Below are 18,965 nucleotides of genomic sequence, written 5' to 3' on the forward strand. Positions count from 1 at the left end.
ATAACTAAAACATTAACAAAGCTGTATCTCCACACTGTTGTCCGTGTAAGTAAGGGTGAATTATTTATGAAAGAACGGTATAGATAAAACCAAGAAGCTCTAAAATGTAAAGAGTTTTATGTTTGCCTGCTGTAATTCATGTATTTTACTTTGATATTTTGAATTTTAAAAGGTCACAGAAAGTTAGTGGCTGCTCTCCTAGATGCAAAGAGTAAAAGATGCACAACTTCCTGTAGGTAAATGTTCCACTTCAAAGTTTGGTGAAACTACTGACACTCGCCTTGGAGAAATGTTTCTCTAAGTCTCCCCAAGTTCCCCATGTCTGGCTGAAATTAAGCAAAATCGTCAAAAATCCTTTTAAAAAAAACTTTAAAAGTAATTAATACAAGAGTCTATAAGTATGTAAATGTCACTGTATTTGCTTAAAGAATTTGCTTTAAGATTAAATATAGACCTGAATGTAGTGGTAGATCAAAAGTCTGATTATCAACAAAGTCATCAGGCATTCTGGGACCATGCTTTTTCACAGTTTAGAACATTTAGACCAAAAACCAAAAATGATATACCTTTTATATTATTGCACCAAAATGTCAGAACTGCTTTAAAGCAGGGTTGAGGTTGATCATAATCCGCAGTTCATGTCAGAACCCCAGAATTATGCTCTACTGATGTAACAACATCAGTAAACTATTTCAGAAGGAAGAGGGGATGGAGGAATTGTTGATAAACAAGTGGCAACAAAACTGCACATGAGCACCAACATTTGAATAAAAGAATCAAGGTTCTGGATGAGTTTCTAGTTAAAAACAAACGAACAAACAAAAAACTGTGGGAACATACTTTCATAATGGTGGAAAAAAGACAACAGCTGTGAAATGCAACTCATTACAGCAAGAGGCCAATGTATCAGAATATTTCATCTAAAAGTCTTAAAAGGCTATGTCCCCACCAGAGCAGGCGAGATGTGCTGCTGTGCATCTGTGACAGTTTACTAAAATAAGTGATGCACGTTAAAAAATTACAATGATGGTGCCGATGAAATGTTCTGAGAAAAGGTCACCTAGAGTGCAAACAGAAAGCCCAGAAAGAAAAGAGAAGACAGAATGCTTCTATTTCCTGGAAACTGTTAATCAAAAATACATCAAGTGATGCCAGTATTAGTACAATGATTTCAAGAGAGGGTTGTACACAAAGCTGAATATGGAAAAACAAAACATTTCCTGTGAAAAACCAAATTAAAACTGAAAAAAGGAACAAAACAAAACAAACAAACAACAAAAAGAAATAAAATGCAAAAAAAAGCTTTTTTGCTTTAGGGGTAAAAGTATCTGAGGTAAAATAGATTCTCCAAACTTACTGCTTTTTTGCTTTCCTTTTTTTCTTTTACTGTTGCTTTATTCAGTAGAGAGTGGCAAGTAGCCTACAGAACAGAGATGAGCACAATATGGTCACAGCACCAGCTAAACAGACACACACACCAACACACACACACGCAGGTAGCATAGCCCTAACCATATAAACATACATTTTTATCTAGGAAAGCACAAAGAAAAATAAAAAAATGCCGTTTCACTGCTCAGGGCACATAAAGCGTGTTAATGCATGCACTACCAGTCTTTTACTTTAGCAGACGGGTGTACACAAATGTGTGTATCTACACACTTGTGACACGATATCCAAGGTGGAGCACAGGAAATGAAATATATAAGCAGATACAATAAAAATCAAAGACTTTTTGTGTGTGTCTCTGAATCATTTTAAATCATAAAAGCTGAGACAAAGTTGTTGTTTTTTTCACTTTTTGATTATGAGTGGAAAATACTATAGTGAGGGTATGTTGGCATATTCTGGATTTCAGACAGAACATCTGAACTCAAATATAACTGAAAATTGCAATTAGATAATATTATTTGGTACATGTCTTTGTGATAAAAAGCAGTTAGTTGTCATTCTCCCATGATGTGATCACACCTAATCCACTGCTTGATTTGGCCTTGAGAGATATTGTCCTCCATCTCTAATTGTCTGTAGCACCTTCAGTTATTCCGGTTTTCTCACACAATCCAAAGACATGCATGAGATTAGGTTTAATGGCAATTCAAAACTGGATATAGGTGTGAATGTGACCTGGTTGTCTCTATGGATTCATCCGGATACAGATTGCGACCTGTCCAATGAATGCTCTTAACCTGTGACAAACTACAGCCCCCATGCTACCCCAAAGTGGAAAAGCTGAAGAAAATGAATCAATGAATAAAGGGATGAATGGTAAATTTATATATTCCAATAAACAGTGAGCTTGTATTTTCATCACTATTTTCAAGCAATCAAAAGTGGCTACATTCATAGAGGAGCGCTGGTGGTGGCAAAGTCAGACTTATTCCAGATGCTTGTGTGTTGATCGTCCCAGCGAAAGAGCACAATTGCCACTACATCTCCTGAAATGTTGTGTTATTGTCCTGTAATTTAGTGTTTTTTTCTGTTTATATTGAGTTGTGCTCTCTACTTTGGGCGATATTTGATTCTCTGTCTGCAGGTCTCCAACTGGTGGGCTCCACTCATGCACTGGCCTATCGACATGTCAACTGCTGATTGGTCCGTATCTACAGCTTCATCTTCTTTTGGTTGCCCTTTTGAAGGGTTGATCATGTGCCTACACCTCACCTGTCTGTAGCATCCTTTTCTGTCACAGTAACCCTCTGCGTGTCATCCTACACTACTATCCTTGAACCTCTTTTTTTTGTTTTCCTCTTCTCCTGCACACCTGGCAGCCTTTGTCCAAGATACCCACTAGCTCCCAGGTTTTTAAAACATCTCAACCATGCCTCTCTAACATTCACTCATCTTGAGCTGTCCCTCTGATATAGTCCTTTCTAATCTTGTCTACTCTGGTCACTCCCACTGAAACCATAACATCTACAACTCTGACTATGATGACCTGGATGACTGAGAACTTTCACAGACATGGCAAAGGAGCTTGCAAAGAAAAGTGTCTGGACTTCTTTAAGTTGCTTGAAGATGTTTCACCTCTCATCCGAGAAGCTTCTTCAGTTCTAATGGGACAAAATGACCCCCTGATGATCCTCTGATCCCCTGAGTCAAGGTGGGACCCACACTCAGTTTCACACCTTGGCTCAGGGGATCAGAGGATCATCAGGGGGTCATTTTGTCCCTCTGCGGGGGGAAACTTCCACTAGGTTTAAATCTGGGACTCCCCACCATTTGACCTTAGAACTGAAGAAGCTTCTTGGATGAGAAGTGAGACGTCTTCAAGCAACTTAAAGAAGTCCAGACGCTTTTCTTTGCAAGCTCCTTTGACAACTCTGCCATCTTCACTTTGAACTCCTATTTTTGTTTAGTGCCACTGTCTCCAAACCATACATCATAGCAGGTCTCTACCATTCCACTCCCATCTTTCCCACCATGTGTGTGGACCGACCTCAACTCCTATATCTTGACCTATCCTCCCTCTTACTGAAATATCTGTTGACTACAGCCATCCTTTTTGTAAAATCCACCACCATCTGCCATTCTCCATTCCTCTCCATAACACCATACCCACTAAACATCTGTGTTTCGTTTCCCTATATGTCCACTGAAGTCTGTTTTAATCACCAATCTCTGCCCCTGGGGACATTCTGTATCACCTTAACCAACTTACTAACATGTCCTCCACCTCCAAACCTCTGATTGTTCTGTGACCGTTTTTTCTGGAAAAACCCAGAAAAAAGGTGCAATTTAGACTTTTAATGTCCTACTCTCCACCCACACCAGACACACTCCCACGCAGTCCTCCTAGATAATAATACACATCACCGAAAGTAGATGACACATCAGTCTGCAGACTGGTTGTCAAGTGGGCCAAAATAGGAGAAGTATCTACAGCTACAGTGAAGTTAACTGGAAATGGGAGAACCAAAAAAACTTACTTGTGTTGGTATAGTGACCAACAAAAGTAAAGCTTGCGTCACAACTGCTCTAACGCCCCCTTAATTGTTCCCATGAGCTTTAAAACAGTGGTTCCCAAACCTTTTTTGCTGGGTCCCCCTTGTTTTACACGACCACCCCCTCCAACCACAAACACCCACATATTGTTTTCAAACTCCAATGCAATTAATTTCACACCTCAAACCTTTTGTAAACAATTAAATAAATAAAAGTAAACTGCAATAAATTACAGGTAGCAATAAAATAAACTACTATCCTTTTACGTTACGCCCCCACCTACACAGGTATTTTTAGAAAACAGTTTTTTCTATGCGTTCGGGCCTGAAAAACTCCTGCCATGGTGGAGATTTTCAAAAACTCAGTTTTTGCGTTTACGTGTGGATAAGGAATAGTCATGCAACATCAAAGGTGAGCGCCTTTTATGACGTCACGCTGTGCGCCATGTTATTGTTTACATGAGATGAATTTCTACAATGGCAGATAGAGACAAAATACTACTGCTGTTAATCTTACTATCTGCAGTTTTTACACGCTCACACACACAGTTACTGTTCCTCCATTTACAAAGACAGAGGCATCAGAGTGAACTTCAGATGTGGCTTCTACATTCAAAACTAATTCTTCCGGGGATACCTACCTTGGCACCACCATTGTGCAGGTGAAGCTAAAAGCAAGATATGCTTCATCATATTTTGTAGTCTTTGGTTTGGAAACATATTTGGCGTTGCTTCATCTTCTGCTTTGTGTTTGTGTGGGAGCCCCGTCAAAAACCTGTCCATTATGCTAGCAGTGTCCAAGCCTTTCCTGTTGGGTCAGCTGGGTTAAACCACAACAGGAAAAAAGACTGGTGGCAGCAATTGGTACCCCTCAGCCTCCTTATAGATATATTTATGGTATAAATTTGAAAGTCCTCCATGTTTTGTTCTCAAGTTATCCCATTCACAACCTTGGGTGTCAACGTTGCTTGCTCGCCCGCATGGCAGGGTGACAACAATACCCCATTAGGTTTTTAAGGCTGAGCATTAAAAACTGACCTAGCATAAAATAAAAACTGATTAAAAGCAAAAAGTGAAAACCCATGGGTACGATTATGTCTAAGGATGTACACAACTAGTTGACTAATCATTGCTACTGTCACTAGTCTCTAATAGACTCCCTGTATTTCTGCTTATCCAGGGCTGGGTCATGTGGGCAGCAGCCTAAGAAAGGAGGGCCAGACTTTCCATTCACCAGCAACTGCCTTCAGCTTACCCGAGGGAATACAGAGTAGAGCAGGGCAATATGGCCAAAAAATATTAATTACGATATATATTTGAAAATTTGCGATAACGGTATAACTGACGATCTAATTGACCCGAGACAAAATACTTTACTACTCCACAACTTTATTAGTGGAAAAAAGAACCCATCAACGTATTGTCACTTAAACAAGCAGCTGTTTTTTTATGTGCATTAAAGTTATATAAATATTTAACAGTGCAAATGCAAATTCCTTGCTGACAGTTTAACCAAAAGGCATTTCCAGTGGAAATTGGCCGACATATCCTCAGCATAACCATGTATAATATCCACAAAACACACAGTGCGGTAATATTATGTTGAAGCACAGTACGTATCACTCCGTGTGACTCTTGACGACGGTAGCCGTAATGCTCGGCTTTCGAGCGGTGCGGCTTTCGTACTTAAGCAAAGTTGCACTAAAACATTTTTTTGACAGATTTTTGAGCGCTGTGTACCAAATAAAATCAGCTCGGTAATAACGGTAATAATGATGATGCGCTTGCTTGCTCTACTAAAAAAATCTGCTTTGTTGTATATCTGACGGACGAAAGCTAAACCAGTTTCACACCACTGAAGTTGCAGCATTTTGACAAACCAATTCTGGTTCATCTGTTTCATTCAACGATCCGCTTTCGCCGTGACACGCCCTTCTCATTCTCCGTCACCGCCATGCTTTTTCTGTCATGTGCGTATGAAAACAAAGGTACTGTGCATGCGTGTTTTACCCATATTTTATCACGATATTTCATTTTCTTATCATTGCCTAACATTATACCAGTATTACCGTGAATAGTATGATATGGCCCAGCCCTAATACTGAGCTGTTCCCAGGCCAGCAAAGAGATCTAGGGTGCGTTCCAAAAGTACCTCCTATTTCCCATTTCTAGCCTCTTTTCCTTGACCTTGATGAAAAAAACATTCTAGGAGAAAAGTCGTGCGCTGAGAAATGGATGTCTGCATTGTGAAACTATGATATGCAAAAGATAAGACTACAAAACAAACATCTTACTTTGCTGTTTTACTGATTTCAAATAAACAAGAACAGGCTGCAAAAAATAACCCTTCATTACAAAGGTTGGTATTTTAAAGAAGAAGGAACATTTAGGGCCAGACTAACATCTGTGACAGCCAAAAGCCTTCTTTTCACATTAAAATATGCTGGATTCAATAAAGAGGCTCAGTGTCAGTTTTGTGACTGAAAGTCGGAACAGGAGTATTTTTGCAGTTGGCCTTACACCGTACATATTTGCAAGAGTTTCACCTCTAGAAAAAGAATATTTAAATGAATCAGGCAAATGTGAATGAAATGTCTCTGGCACGCACTTTATTGCAAAGGTTTCACTAAGGTTTAATGATATGAAACCATATCACTTTTTTAGGGTTTTTTCCTTCTTATTCTCATTGTCTTGAATATAATGTGGAATTGAAGATACCACACGGTTAATGAGCAGTTAAAGTACGACTCATTACTGAAGAATGTGATTAACTTGTTCAAGTGCCTTTGCTTGACCCCTTTTTATAGCAGTTGAAGTTCATATTGAGTTACAATGAAAGAAAGTATAAAAATTAGATTAAAAATTATTTTAAAGCCAAATTTCAACCCTTTAAAAATGTAGCATTATCCTTTGATGTATGGCTTATAATATTACAATATTATAATATAATATTCCTTTAGATGCTGCACTATAAGGACATACAGAACTCATTTGAATTTCACCATTTCACATTCTTTGACAGCTTTGGTTGTAAATCTCTTCAGCTATTAAAATTATAAAAACTTAGTTTAACCATTGTTAAACAAGGTTTTGGTAATTTATACTTAAACTTAAACTATTTCTAGTAAACAGTTTTTCATTCATTCATTAATTTCAATGTAATCTAATAAAGAGATACAATTTAAAAGAAAATCAAATCCAGACAAATAATATTCTTGCACACAAGCTTCTTCATAGATCCCAAGCCTGTAAATTAATGCGCCTCAACACTGCTCCACCTGGTGGATACACTAGAGATTACCACTGGTTTTCTTAACTGCCGCTTAGGGTATTGCTACTCATGGTTGCATCAGCCACGTCACAGGTGGGGGATGATTACAGTCACCCACCAGCCAGCAATCAGTCAGAATCCCATCATGGTCCTGTCAGGGATGAGGTAGCCACTTTAAGTGGCTGTATTTGTACAGTGGTAGAATTCTTGGCAACAACGGTCGGATGCATGTTCCACTTTTGATGTAGCTTTATTGTCACGAACACTGCACCTATCACAGTATTTGTATCATCAATTTAAAAAACAAAACAAAAACAGATTTAACTCTGTTATATTCTGCCAAGTTAATATGACACTCCTGAGTCAGTTTAATAAGATAAAATTAGTTTTGACGGTACTAAAAATAATATTCATGAATCTAAATTCCATTATGGAACTCATCCCTGATACACAGTTCAGTTTACTGTATGAAAGTAGCTTATTCAAAATAACTGCTCTGCTTAAACAGTCGAGCTCATGTACGGGTAAAGCAGGTTTACTGCTGAGATGATTTGTAAATACTTTCCTGGGGACAAGAGGCTCATGAGGCTGTAAAGTTAAGGTACTACCATGAACTGCAAAGCCAGCAAGTTTATCTGCCTTCAAGACTTTGATTTTCTGAATGTAATTTTGACCCCTCTCTCTCAACCTAATTATAACATATCTCCAGATCTTCACCGCCTCCTCCAGCTCTTTCATGGGACAGCAAGGCGTTCCAAGACAGCGAGATGTAATCTCGCCTCCGTGTCCTGGATTTAAACTTGGTCTGCCTCAGGGCCTTCTCCTGGGGAGACATGCCCAAAAAACCTCACCCAGGAGGCGCCCACGAGGCATTCTGGTCAGATGGCGGAAAAAATAAATGATGGCAAAAAATCTCCCAAAAGAATCTTTGTTTCATTGAAAGCGCTGATAAAATAAAGACAGAGGAAGTGTAGGAGTGTGCAAAAGATTTTCTTTTACAGTGATTCGATCAAACAAAAAGAATCAAATGTTAACTTAGATCATGACAATGAAAAAGGTGTGATCACAGTTTTTGGGTTTGTTTTTTGGTTTTTTAAATGCACTCAAATCTGGAGTTACTGAAAAAGTAGTAGTAGTAGTAGTAGTAGTTTTACTCAAAAAAAGTAAGTCTGGCTTATACCAACTTAACTTGTTTTTCCTAGGCCACACACTGCTTTTACTAGTTTTCACCATCATGTGTTCTCTACTTATATGTTTTATTTTATCTGTATGCTTTCTAGTTAACAACCCCAACTGCCCTCACTACAATATTACTCCTGCTCAGGGGAATTTTAAATAATTTCAGAGGTGTTCAGTAATTTGAACTACAACATAGCTCTGAGGAGCCTGTATCATGAATGCTCAGTGGTTATAATCTCTCTTCATTTAGTGCATGCAATTGATGGCACCAGCAGTAGCAGGTTTTAGTGTTTATATTCAAAGATTTTTTTTAGTCTCTAATTTCTGAGTGGATGTTCATGGTAACAAATTTGTCACACAAAGATGAATGCATTGTGTAAATACAGTCAAGCCCATAATTATTCATGGCAAATTTTGACTTGACGTTACTTTTATTCATTAATTACACAGGTGTCTCCCAAAGACAATAAGAGGATGTAAAAGAGGCATCATTGAGGGGAAAAAAATATTTCTGAGCTCTTATTTACATTTGAGCAAAAAGTGTAATGTCCAAAATTATTCATACCCATCACAAACTGTCACAGTCAATCTGAAGTTCTATACCATTCCAAACAGTCCAAGATGTTCTACAGCATTCTAATTACCCTGATGCATTGAGAACAGGTGTTTTAATCAACTTAACAGGTGAAAAACAGCAGCTCTTTGCAGTTGGCTTGTGGACAGTCATGACTAAGACAAAGGAGCTCAGTGAGGACCAGCAGCTGCGCATTGCGGCTGCTCACAAGTCAGGAAAGGGCTACAAGGTTATATCTAAAGGTTTTCAAGTTCCAGTGTTATTAAAAAAAATACAAGATGTTCTGCAGTGTGGAACATCTCAGAGGACGTGGTTGGAAGTAACACCTGTGCTGGCCAGGAGGATGGTGACAGGTGTGAAATAGAATTTCAAGGATCACCACCAAAGCCATACTGGTGAATCTGTGCTCTACTAGTGGCAATGTCTCAAGGCAGACAATCCAACGGAAACTGGACAGTGCTATGTTCCAGTAATGCAGACCAAGGAAGACGCCACATCTCCAGAGAAGGCACACAAAAGACTGCTTGGCCTTTGGAAATGCTCATCTGGACAAAGAAGCGAGTTCTGGTCTTCCATGTTACAATCAGATGAAAAAAAAATTGAATTGTTTGGACACAATGATGTTTCCTTCATTTGGCATAAAAAACAAAACAAAAGCAAAAAAGGAGAAACCTTTTGCTAAGAACACCATCCCCTCTGTCAAACATGGTGGTGGGAACCTAATGCTTTGGGGCTATGTTTCAACCAATAGACCAGGGAACCTAATCACAGTAAATGGCACCATGAGAAAAGAGCAATACAAGAAGATTCTCAACAATAACATCAGGCAGTCTGCAGAGAAACTTGGCCTTGGGCACCAGTGGACATTTCAGCACAACAATGACCCAAAACACACAACAAAAGCGGTGAAGAAATGGTTAGCAGACAAAAACATTAACGTTTTGCAGTGGCCCAGCCAGACTCCTCACTTGAAACCAATTGAAAATCTGTGGAGGGAGCTAAAGATCAGGGTGATGGCAAGAAGACTCTACAACCTGAAAGAGTTGGAGCTCATTGCTAAAGATGAATGGACAAAAATACTTGTAGAGACACGCAAAACACTGGTCTGCAATTATAGGAAGAGTTTGATTGCTGTGATCGAGGTCTTTCTATTGATTGTTGCGTGGGGTATGAATAATTTTGGACGTGACACTTTTTGCTCAAATGTAAATAAAAGATGAGATTTTTTTTCCCTCCAAAATGATGCGTCTTGTACATCATCTTATTATCTTTTGGGAGACGTTTGTGTCATTTCTGGTAAAAAAAAAAAAAAAAAAACTAAAAAAAACACTAAAAAAAACTAAAAAAACTTGCTGATTGAATAAAAGTAACTAAGTCAAAACTTTAACCAGTTATGAAAAAGTATGGGCTTGACTGTATCAACAATCCTGCAGACCATAGTGTTTTAATGTGGAATATCACATGGATTCATGTGTGTGATTAATACTTGCTATGCTTGCACACACAAACTGCATTTGCAGCCACTTTCCTACTGAGGTAGGAATTCATAGTTCAGTCAAATGCAGAATATTACATCCAGCTAACATGGTCACAGGCACTGTGTGTTTGAACTGCAGTACATAGAGAACTCGCTGGTTCTGCTAGCTTGTACTTGGCAGTAGTGCACACTGCCAATTACGTCTAGCACAAGCAAGTTAACTGATTAATAGAAAAGAAATTACCAGTTTTAGTTCAGATTAAATCAAGAGAATCAAAAAATATCTGAGGTCAAGATGAAAAAGGAAAAGACTGTGACCAACAAAAACTGTATAAAGTTTTCAGATAACCTTGCTTTTAATTGAAAAGAATGACTAGTGATCCTGTTAGATGTCAAGATGGCAAAACCTTAAAAAACAAAAAAAACAACAACAAAAAAAAAAAAGGCTCTGCACTAGAATCATTGCAACGTGTTCCACCAAATCTCAAGCTTTAAAGGATCTTTGAAAGGTCCTAACTTATGAGTCAGGCAGTTTAAAGTTCTGTATAGTTGTGCACTGATTCATGTTATGTAGAAGCAGTGAATCAAGCGGCATCAGGCGGCCTTAGAGTGAAGAGGTAGGAGCTTGAAATGTTAAAGTGACACTATGTGCACACAGGCAAGAGCAGACAAATTGAGTGAGCAACTCTGGACTCATGTTGGAGTGAAAAAAATCAGGGGTCTACCTGGTAGAGACAGTGGCAGACACTGCGGAGCTGTGGGGGAAATTCGCCTGATGAACTAATGATGGCCTGAAAAAAGCGCTCAGTGATTTGCAGCAGGTTCCTCTGGTTCTCTTCGAGGTTCTCACCTTGTTCCAATCTGATGACAAAAAAAACAAACAAAAAGAAAAACTCAGTTCTATTAGTCTTTCAGTTCTTGTGACCATATAGAAATAGTGGGCAGCACTTAGCTGACACATGCATCCAACACATAGTTTGTGTTTTTTTATTTGAACCAGTTCCAGTGACTAAACTATGACAAACGGGAACAAAAGCCAGTGTATGGCAGCACAAAATTCGTAATGTATGAGAAGAAATTTGCCAGTGGCTTGCAGAGGAAGCTCCTCCTTGTGCATGCTATAATTTTGTTACCACTTAAATTTCTCCAACATCTGCTACCTAGGCCATTTCTCAAAAGGCATTAAGAAAAAGAAGGGCTTCAGTTTTTCAGTCTAAGCTGTCTGCAGAGATGGAGGTACTAACCTGGTGGGGTCCACCTCAAAGCTAATGTGTTCAGGGGTTGTGATGACTCCTCTCAATAAAGGCTCCAGTAACTTCTGCAGATAGGCTGCACCGTATACCTGAAAAAAGATAGAATGACAGCTTAAATCATGCAAACAACATGTCCTAAGAGGCAGTTACGAAGCATTTCTAAAGAATTCACAAGAAGAGTCAGGCAGGGTTTCTACCTTGAAACAGAAGGTCATTATCTTGCTGGCCAGGCTATTTCCTCTGAAGAGGGTTTGCATGGAGTCAGCTAGCTCCACCTCTTTAGAAAACATATTCCACAGGAGTTGGTAGAGTAGGTGTCGGGAATCAAACAGTGTCACCAGGACTCGTGCTAGTTCATCCTGAAAACACATACAGTAACTATTACATAGGCTTTCACTGTATTAAAGCAACATTATGAACACACCCATTAATAAAAGCCTCTGAAAGGTCTGTGCAAATGTGTAGTAGCATTATGTTACCTACGACATTATGTCAACATTCAATTTTAAATCCGTTGTTAAAAACAAAAACAAAAAAAAGCCACACACCCATTGAGACCCTGGAACCACATTAGCTAATGCCATGGCAATGGGCAGCTCTCCTTGGTCTCCCATCATGGTGACCAGCTCTACCAGCCTCTCAAAGCGGTCAGCCAACACAGTCTCAGCCAGTGTGTCAAACTCTGTTCCCTGTTGAAGGATCTTGGTCAGCACTTCCATAAATGTGGCTCGAGTCTGAAGATCTTTGTGATAACCGAGACCTGAAAAAGAGGAAACCAAAATGTAAATTTACTAAAATAAACTACTGGACTTCCTCACAACAGATTCATTTGGCCTTATATATTTCCTTACTTACCAATTGAGTGCATAAGACCACTGTCCACATTAGCATTGAGTAGATTGGACATTGCTAGGATGGTGCAATGTCGAAGGGATGCCAGACGTCGGGACATTCCTCTCTTACGTCCCCCAACTGCCTGGCCTTCATCCTCCACCTCACTGCAGTCATTCAGCAGGTTCATGAACAGAGTAAAGTACCTGCACACCACCAAAAACAACAGCTAAATGAGAAAAGATGGGTTTTCTATAGTCTCACTATGCTGTGCATCTTTTATTTGTATACCTTCACGGGGGTTCACATTTTCAGTGACAAATTTCAGAAACCCAGTTGTAAAATCATTACTGGAAGTGTACTGAATGTGACAGTATTTGGCAAAAACAAAACAAATGAAAAACCAAAACGGAAAAGTAAACGTGGTCCGTTGTAAACTGTATAATTCTGTCTGAAATCAGGCATCTATGACACTGCAATCTGCAGCAGTGGGCTGAACAGAGGTTTGTCTCAGTGTTCAGCCCCATTCCCAACATCAAGGATACATCCCTGTATCTCATACAGGGATGTCTTCTGTGGCCATAAGCGGTGATATAAATTTATTCTAAATTTTAACTTTATCAAAAACATCTGGATTGAATAATAAATTGGATAGGTTGAGACTGGCTGTATGAAAGGTAGTCTAGAGCCTAGAAAAGCTGAAGGAGAGATGTGTTCAAGTAAAGCTCCTTCCAACACCATCCAACTGGAGCTAACAACAATGTTCCAATATTTGATGCCCAGCAATAATATATGTTTGGAAGTGACATATCGCTCATTGTTTTAACTAACTATAAGATATTTTCATGTACCCTCAGCTGTCTTTCATGAAGTTTTATGAAGATATGCAGTTGGCAATTAAGGTTGGAAAAGAAAGATTTTTTTAAAACACATAAAGAAATTTAGGAACTACACACATCTTGATAGATGTGACTTTTCCTCATAACAGAGGTTGATAATTAGCCCTATAAAGATCCCTAAAACTAAAACAAACAAAAACCCAAATTGACAAAGTAATCATTTGTCAGATGTTTCTATGACTTGATTTGGTAAATGGTAAAATGGTAAATGGCCTGCATTTGTATAGCACTTTTACTAGTCCCGCCTAGGGACCCCAAAGCGCTTTACACACCCAGTCATCCACCCATTCACACACACATTCACACACTGGTGGAGGCAGCTACAGTTGTAGCCACAGCTGCCCTGGGGCAGACTGACAGAAGCAAGGCTGCCATATCGCGCCATCGGCGCTTCTGGCCAACACCAGTAGGCGGTAGGTGAAGTGTCTTGCCCAAGGACACAACGACCGAGACTGTCCGAGCCGGGGCTCGAACCGGCAACCTTCCGATTACAAGGTGAACTCCCAACTCTTGAGCCACGGTCCAATGGTGGTAAATTTCATTGAACATAATATGGAAAGGCACACACCTGACTATATAAGATCCCATATTTGACAGTATATGTCAGAGAACAAACCAAGTCATCAAGATCAAGGAATTGCCCATAGACCTCAGAGACAGTTAGGATTACTCAGGGGTGCTGACTCATTTAAACTAACATAAACAACATCCTGTAACCAGGTTTCTGGTTTCTGACTTTTAATTTAGTGACCTCTGAGACATAAATGGGTTGGTGGTGTAATGAGGGCTTCAGTTTAAGACTAGTCAGCCTGTTTTCACAGCTGCTTCGAGCGCTAAAGGCCTCTATCACATAAGAAACGGCATACTCAGTGCTACACTCTGAAACCCATTGTTTCAGAGAGTACTTGTGCATTGAGCCTAGCTTCCAAAGCAGTATACAGCCTAAATTTCTTACAGGCATCATCATTACTAAAGGCTGAGGAGTAGCTAAATATCTTTTTTTGACAGATTTTTGAGCGCCGTGTTCCAAATAAAATCGGTTTAGTAGTAACGACGGCCCACTTGCACACTTTACCAAAAAATGGTATGATATGGCCCAGCCCTACTGATCGGTCTCATTTTTCCATTCATAAGTTATTTCTCTTACCTTCTCAGCGCACTCTCTTCATTTGTTAGTACATTTCCATCTCAATCTCTAATCACCTTAACAGGGTGTACATCCTTTCCCGCTCAATCTCTTTGGCTAGCCAACTGATACAAGTCCTTTTCTCCTTCCCCTGAGTGCCCAGCCTCACATACATGATCCTGTCTGACACTCTTCATCTCTAAAATACCATCTCACATCCTTAAACATTGCCCCTGATCAATTTGCTCTTCCTCTGTCTTTGGCCATGATGCATTGCACTTATTGCAGAGCGAGGCTGTACATAGTACTTGTGGCTGTGAGAGCATCAGCATTCAAACATAAAATTTCTGATGATTGTGAACTACTGTTGAGATAAATTAATGATCATTAAAGACAGTACTTGTCTTTTATGCCACAGAAAAGGTAAAATGTTGATGTGTTCTTACTTCAAGAAGAGCTGAGATTTGGCCTCCATCAGCTCTACTCCATCTCCCTCCTCTGGCTGCAAAGGAAGACCAGCTAACAGTGATACTACAGCCTCCATACTGGCTTGGTCCAGGTCCCTTAGCATCGCACATTACACATGCATGCATGCACACAAACAGACACACAGACAAATATGAAAACAATGAGAAGGGAGTTCATCATTTCCTGACAATACAATGGTTTTATAGCATATATTTAACAGAGATGCACCTTGTCAGGCACTTGATGTCATCATCAGCAGCTTGGTTGGAGGTTCCCATTACCCAGTCTGTCAGATATTCCACCATCTTGTTCCTACAAAACACCATGAGTGAAAAATTCCATTATGTCCAAAGGGGTAATACATTTCTATGTAAATAACAAGCGGAGGGGCAGCGGGCTGCACTATTGCATCGCGGCTTGGTGATGGACGGTGCTTGTTTCAAACCCATTGGCTACCTGGGACCTTTCTGTGTGAAGTCTGCATCTTCTCTCGGGTAGTCTAGCTTCCCAAAACAGTCAGAAGATATTCAAAGGGTTATGTTAATTTGCGAGTCTAAATTGGCCAATTGTACCCTGCCTTTTGCCCTGTGACAGCTGGGAAAAGCTTCAACCCCCCCAATCCAACTCTGAATCGAATAAGTGGAAGAAGAAAATCTAAGTGAATACGATGTGTTGAATTTCTTCAGTTAAAATGCATTAAGTCAGTAAGTGCAAGCAGCTGGTGTTTTTTTCCTCAGTGATGTGCAAGCAAACAGTGTCCTAACTGGTAGCTGCTTCTACTGACCTGAACTTCATCTCCTGGCAGAAGGACAGGTCATCTCGTCTCTCCATCATCACCTCGACCAGCTGGCAGAGCTTGGTTTTGATCTGGATCGCATGGACTACATTACCCAAAATACGCACATACCTAAGGGATAGAGCACAGTTCTGTGGAGCTCAGAGCATATTCGGTGATTTTCATTACAGTTTCCAAAAGCTTCAGAGACAAATGAAATCATAATTCCATTCACTTTGAAAAAACAAATCTCTCTCACTGACATTATTCACTTTTTAAACACATTTGGATAAGCAAACATTTGATCCTGTTTAACCCTTTAAGACCTACCATAGAACCAAGTCCGCCAGAGCTTATATTATATTTTTACATGCTGTAGTGCCATTTATGGGAGCATTTCAAGGTGCTATACATCAATACAACCATTATAGCCCAAATTCTAATAATATGTATGCATTAAGTGCATAGTAATTACATAAATTGCAAAAAAGTACAATAAACTACAAAAAAATTGAAAATCGTTTTTGTTTTTTTAACATATATTTCTAGTTAGAGAAATTTAAGAGGCTTATCCCTCAAAACTGTAAATACAAAAAAGTTGCACAAAATAGTTTCCCACCACAGGAAATTTATTTTGAGTGTCTTCATAGTTTTATTTTTGAAATACACCAATTTTTATATACTGCAGGAAAAACGAAAATAAAGATTATAATGCAAATTTGCAAAAAAGCAGCATATGCATCAAAATAAACTATTTCCAGCAGTGCAATATGAGTCCTAAGCATCCCAGAAACGACACAGAAAGTCATAAAGTCAAACATAACTTTTAAAAACACCAGTATAGGCTCATGAGGCCCTGATGGTAAAAAACTACATTTCCGCGAAAATGATGTCACTTCCGGTTTCGGGCAGGTCATGGCGGACATCGATAGTTCGTGCTGACGTCTATTCCAACCTAGGAAGTGTTATGAACAGCTGATCGGATCAGCAAAGCTGTTTCTGGAATATTATGTTTTTGTTGCTGCAAGTGCTTTTTATGCAGTTTTTGCAAAGATATATGTGGACATATATATATACATATATAGGACAAGCTGATGGCATAAGATGTAAGTACAACTCCTCCGGTTTCATATGCAAAAAAAATTATTGCGCTAGCTTACGTGGTTGCAGAACTACCGGGATTTAAAAATAGTTAAGCAAAACGGAGCGTGCCCGCTCTGACCGGCTTTAAAGGGTTAAAACAGCGCCTCTTGATAAAGTCGACATACTCTGATGGAAAACCCTAAAAGAGTTAAATGTACTGGATTTATATAGTTTTTCCTTCTAGTCTTACTCGCCCCTCACAGTATATACAGCCACTTAAAATGGCCACCTGGACCCTAATAGGACGATGATGGATGCTTAGCCGATTCTTAGCAGTAATGATACACCTTGCCTGTGGCATGGACAATGCAACCATGAGTAGGAACACCCATAAGTGGCATTTAGGAAAACCAGTTGTAATGTCTTCCATATCCAGCAGGGGGAGGAGTGTGCATTCATTTACCTTTTAAATACTTATAACAGAACCATCACTTTAAGCCTTTCTATAAAATACCAACATAAATGTTTGCTTGCACCAAATAAAATAGAGGTTGTGCATACCAAACACGCAAGACAGAAGACAGACAGTGATGCTTGCTCTCTATGGTCAAAATCAAAACTGAAATGTGAATTAAGCACTTGCTGGATTGTGCAATACCCAGCAATTAATGCAATTTAAACAAGCTGTCATAGAGCACTCAAAATGTGTGTATGTGCCTGTGTTTTTCTGCCAGAAATTTGTGGCACTTTGTTCTAAAGAATTGGGGTGATTAATAGGGTCAGTAAAAAGATTCTGTAGGAGAGGGGCACAAAATAGTAGTTTTACTAATAATGTATGGATTGCACAATTTTAAAATGCAGTAAATTGGCTGGTGTAACTGTATTTTTTTTTTGTTTTAAACCCTTCTGCTCTGTACATCTCTGATAAATCACTACTACACATTAGGCGATTATTCAAACAGCTCTCTGACCCCTCCCACCAAAGGCCGATGAATTCCAAACCGCAGCCCAAATATCCTCTCTATGTCCAACTGTGATTTTAACAGACGCACATAGTAGTCCTGCAGAAATCACTGACAGAAAGTACTGACAGAACACTGTTATACAAACAATCTTCTTCTTCGAATTTTCCTGAATTTTATGACATTAAAATAAGGGAGTTAAGCTTTTTACATTTTAATGCTTGTTGTTCAGCTGCCGTGCTTTATCTGTATTTCATTGAAACAATCATCACTTATTAATGATCGTGAAATAAAAGCCTTCCTTCTACAGGCGAGCAGCAACCCCCCAATATGGGAATAGTTTTGGTCACTACAAGATTTCTCATAAAATCTTTTACAGGTAATAATTCAAGTCAAAGGGGTGTGTTTATAGTGGAAAGTAGATATGTCCCAGGAGAAGGAGGGGGGTACTCCGATCAGCTGACAACCGGTTGACATTTGGCTGTTAGCAGCAATCATGAGTGGCTGTACCTGTAAACCGCATTCATTTAGGCTACGTTCACACTGCAGGTCTTAATGCTCAATTCCGATATGTTGATCAAATCCGATTTTTTTTGTCTGCTTGTTCACACTACAAATAAAATGCGACAGCAAACGCGCTCTAGTGTGAACACTCAAAGCGGCCCGCATGCGCAAAAGAAGACGTCGCGCTCTGTTTAGATCCAGAGAAAACAATATTGTTTGACTGATGGCCGTTAATATAAAGACTTCGGACTTCACGTTTCCTAATTTTTGCTTTAAGCTATTTTGTTATTTACATAATAATGTAAATAACCTAATAATGATCCTTATTGCTGTTTTAGAGGAGCAGTGCTTCAAAGGATAGTTGCAGATTTCTGTCAGAATCTGCAGATTATACAGTACAAATAAAATGTTCACGTTTCTCCAACGTTGTCTTCCCAACAGTTTCACTGACATCTACACTGGATGGCCAGGAAGCGTTCGCGATGTCTTCTCGGGCGCTCATAATTGGCGTCTGTCTTGTGTTGGTGACGTAAAAGACGGATTTAATGCGACATGACCGTTCAAACAGCAGTCGCTTTCTAAAACATCGGATATGTATCGGATTCAGCACCACATACAA

At 39.4% G+C, this 18,965-nt stretch overlaps 1 protein-coding gene across 3 annotated transcripts in view; it reads right to left on the reverse strand.

Moving 5' to 3' along the window:
- nf1a (neurofibromin 1a) overlaps nucleotides 1–18,965 on the reverse strand; it is a 117,216-nt gene that overhangs the window by 54,877 nt on the left and 43,374 nt on the right. For all 3 annotated transcript variants that reach the window (XM_087841715.1, XM_087841709.1, XM_087841706.1), the window contains exons 22-30: nucleotides 15,807–15,929; nucleotides 15,251–15,334; nucleotides 15,001–15,117; nucleotides 12,554–12,735; nucleotides 12,247–12,458; nucleotides 11,896–12,057; nucleotides 11,690–11,787; nucleotides 11,171–11,306; nucleotides 1,358–1,420 (exon numbers count right to left, since the gene is read on the reverse strand). In XM_087841715.1, the coding sequence (XP_087697841.1) occupies nucleotides 1,358–1,420; nucleotides 11,171–11,306; nucleotides 11,690–11,787; nucleotides 11,896–12,057; nucleotides 12,247–12,458; nucleotides 12,554–12,735; nucleotides 15,001–15,117; nucleotides 15,251–15,334; nucleotides 15,807–15,929 (1,177 nt within the window). The remainder of the gene's footprint in view (nucleotides 1–1,357; nucleotides 1,421–11,170; nucleotides 11,307–11,689; nucleotides 11,788–11,895; nucleotides 12,058–12,246; nucleotides 12,459–12,553; nucleotides 12,736–15,000; nucleotides 15,118–15,250; nucleotides 15,335–15,806; nucleotides 15,930–18,965) is intronic.

Source organism: Neolamprologus brichardi, chromosome 1 (genome assembly GCF_056152115.1).
Source record: "Neolamprologus brichardi isolate AB-2024 chromosome 1, ASM5615211v1, whole genome shotgun sequence".
Lineage (NCBI taxonomy): Eukaryota > Metazoa > Chordata > Actinopteri > Cichliformes > Cichlidae > Neolamprologus > Neolamprologus brichardi.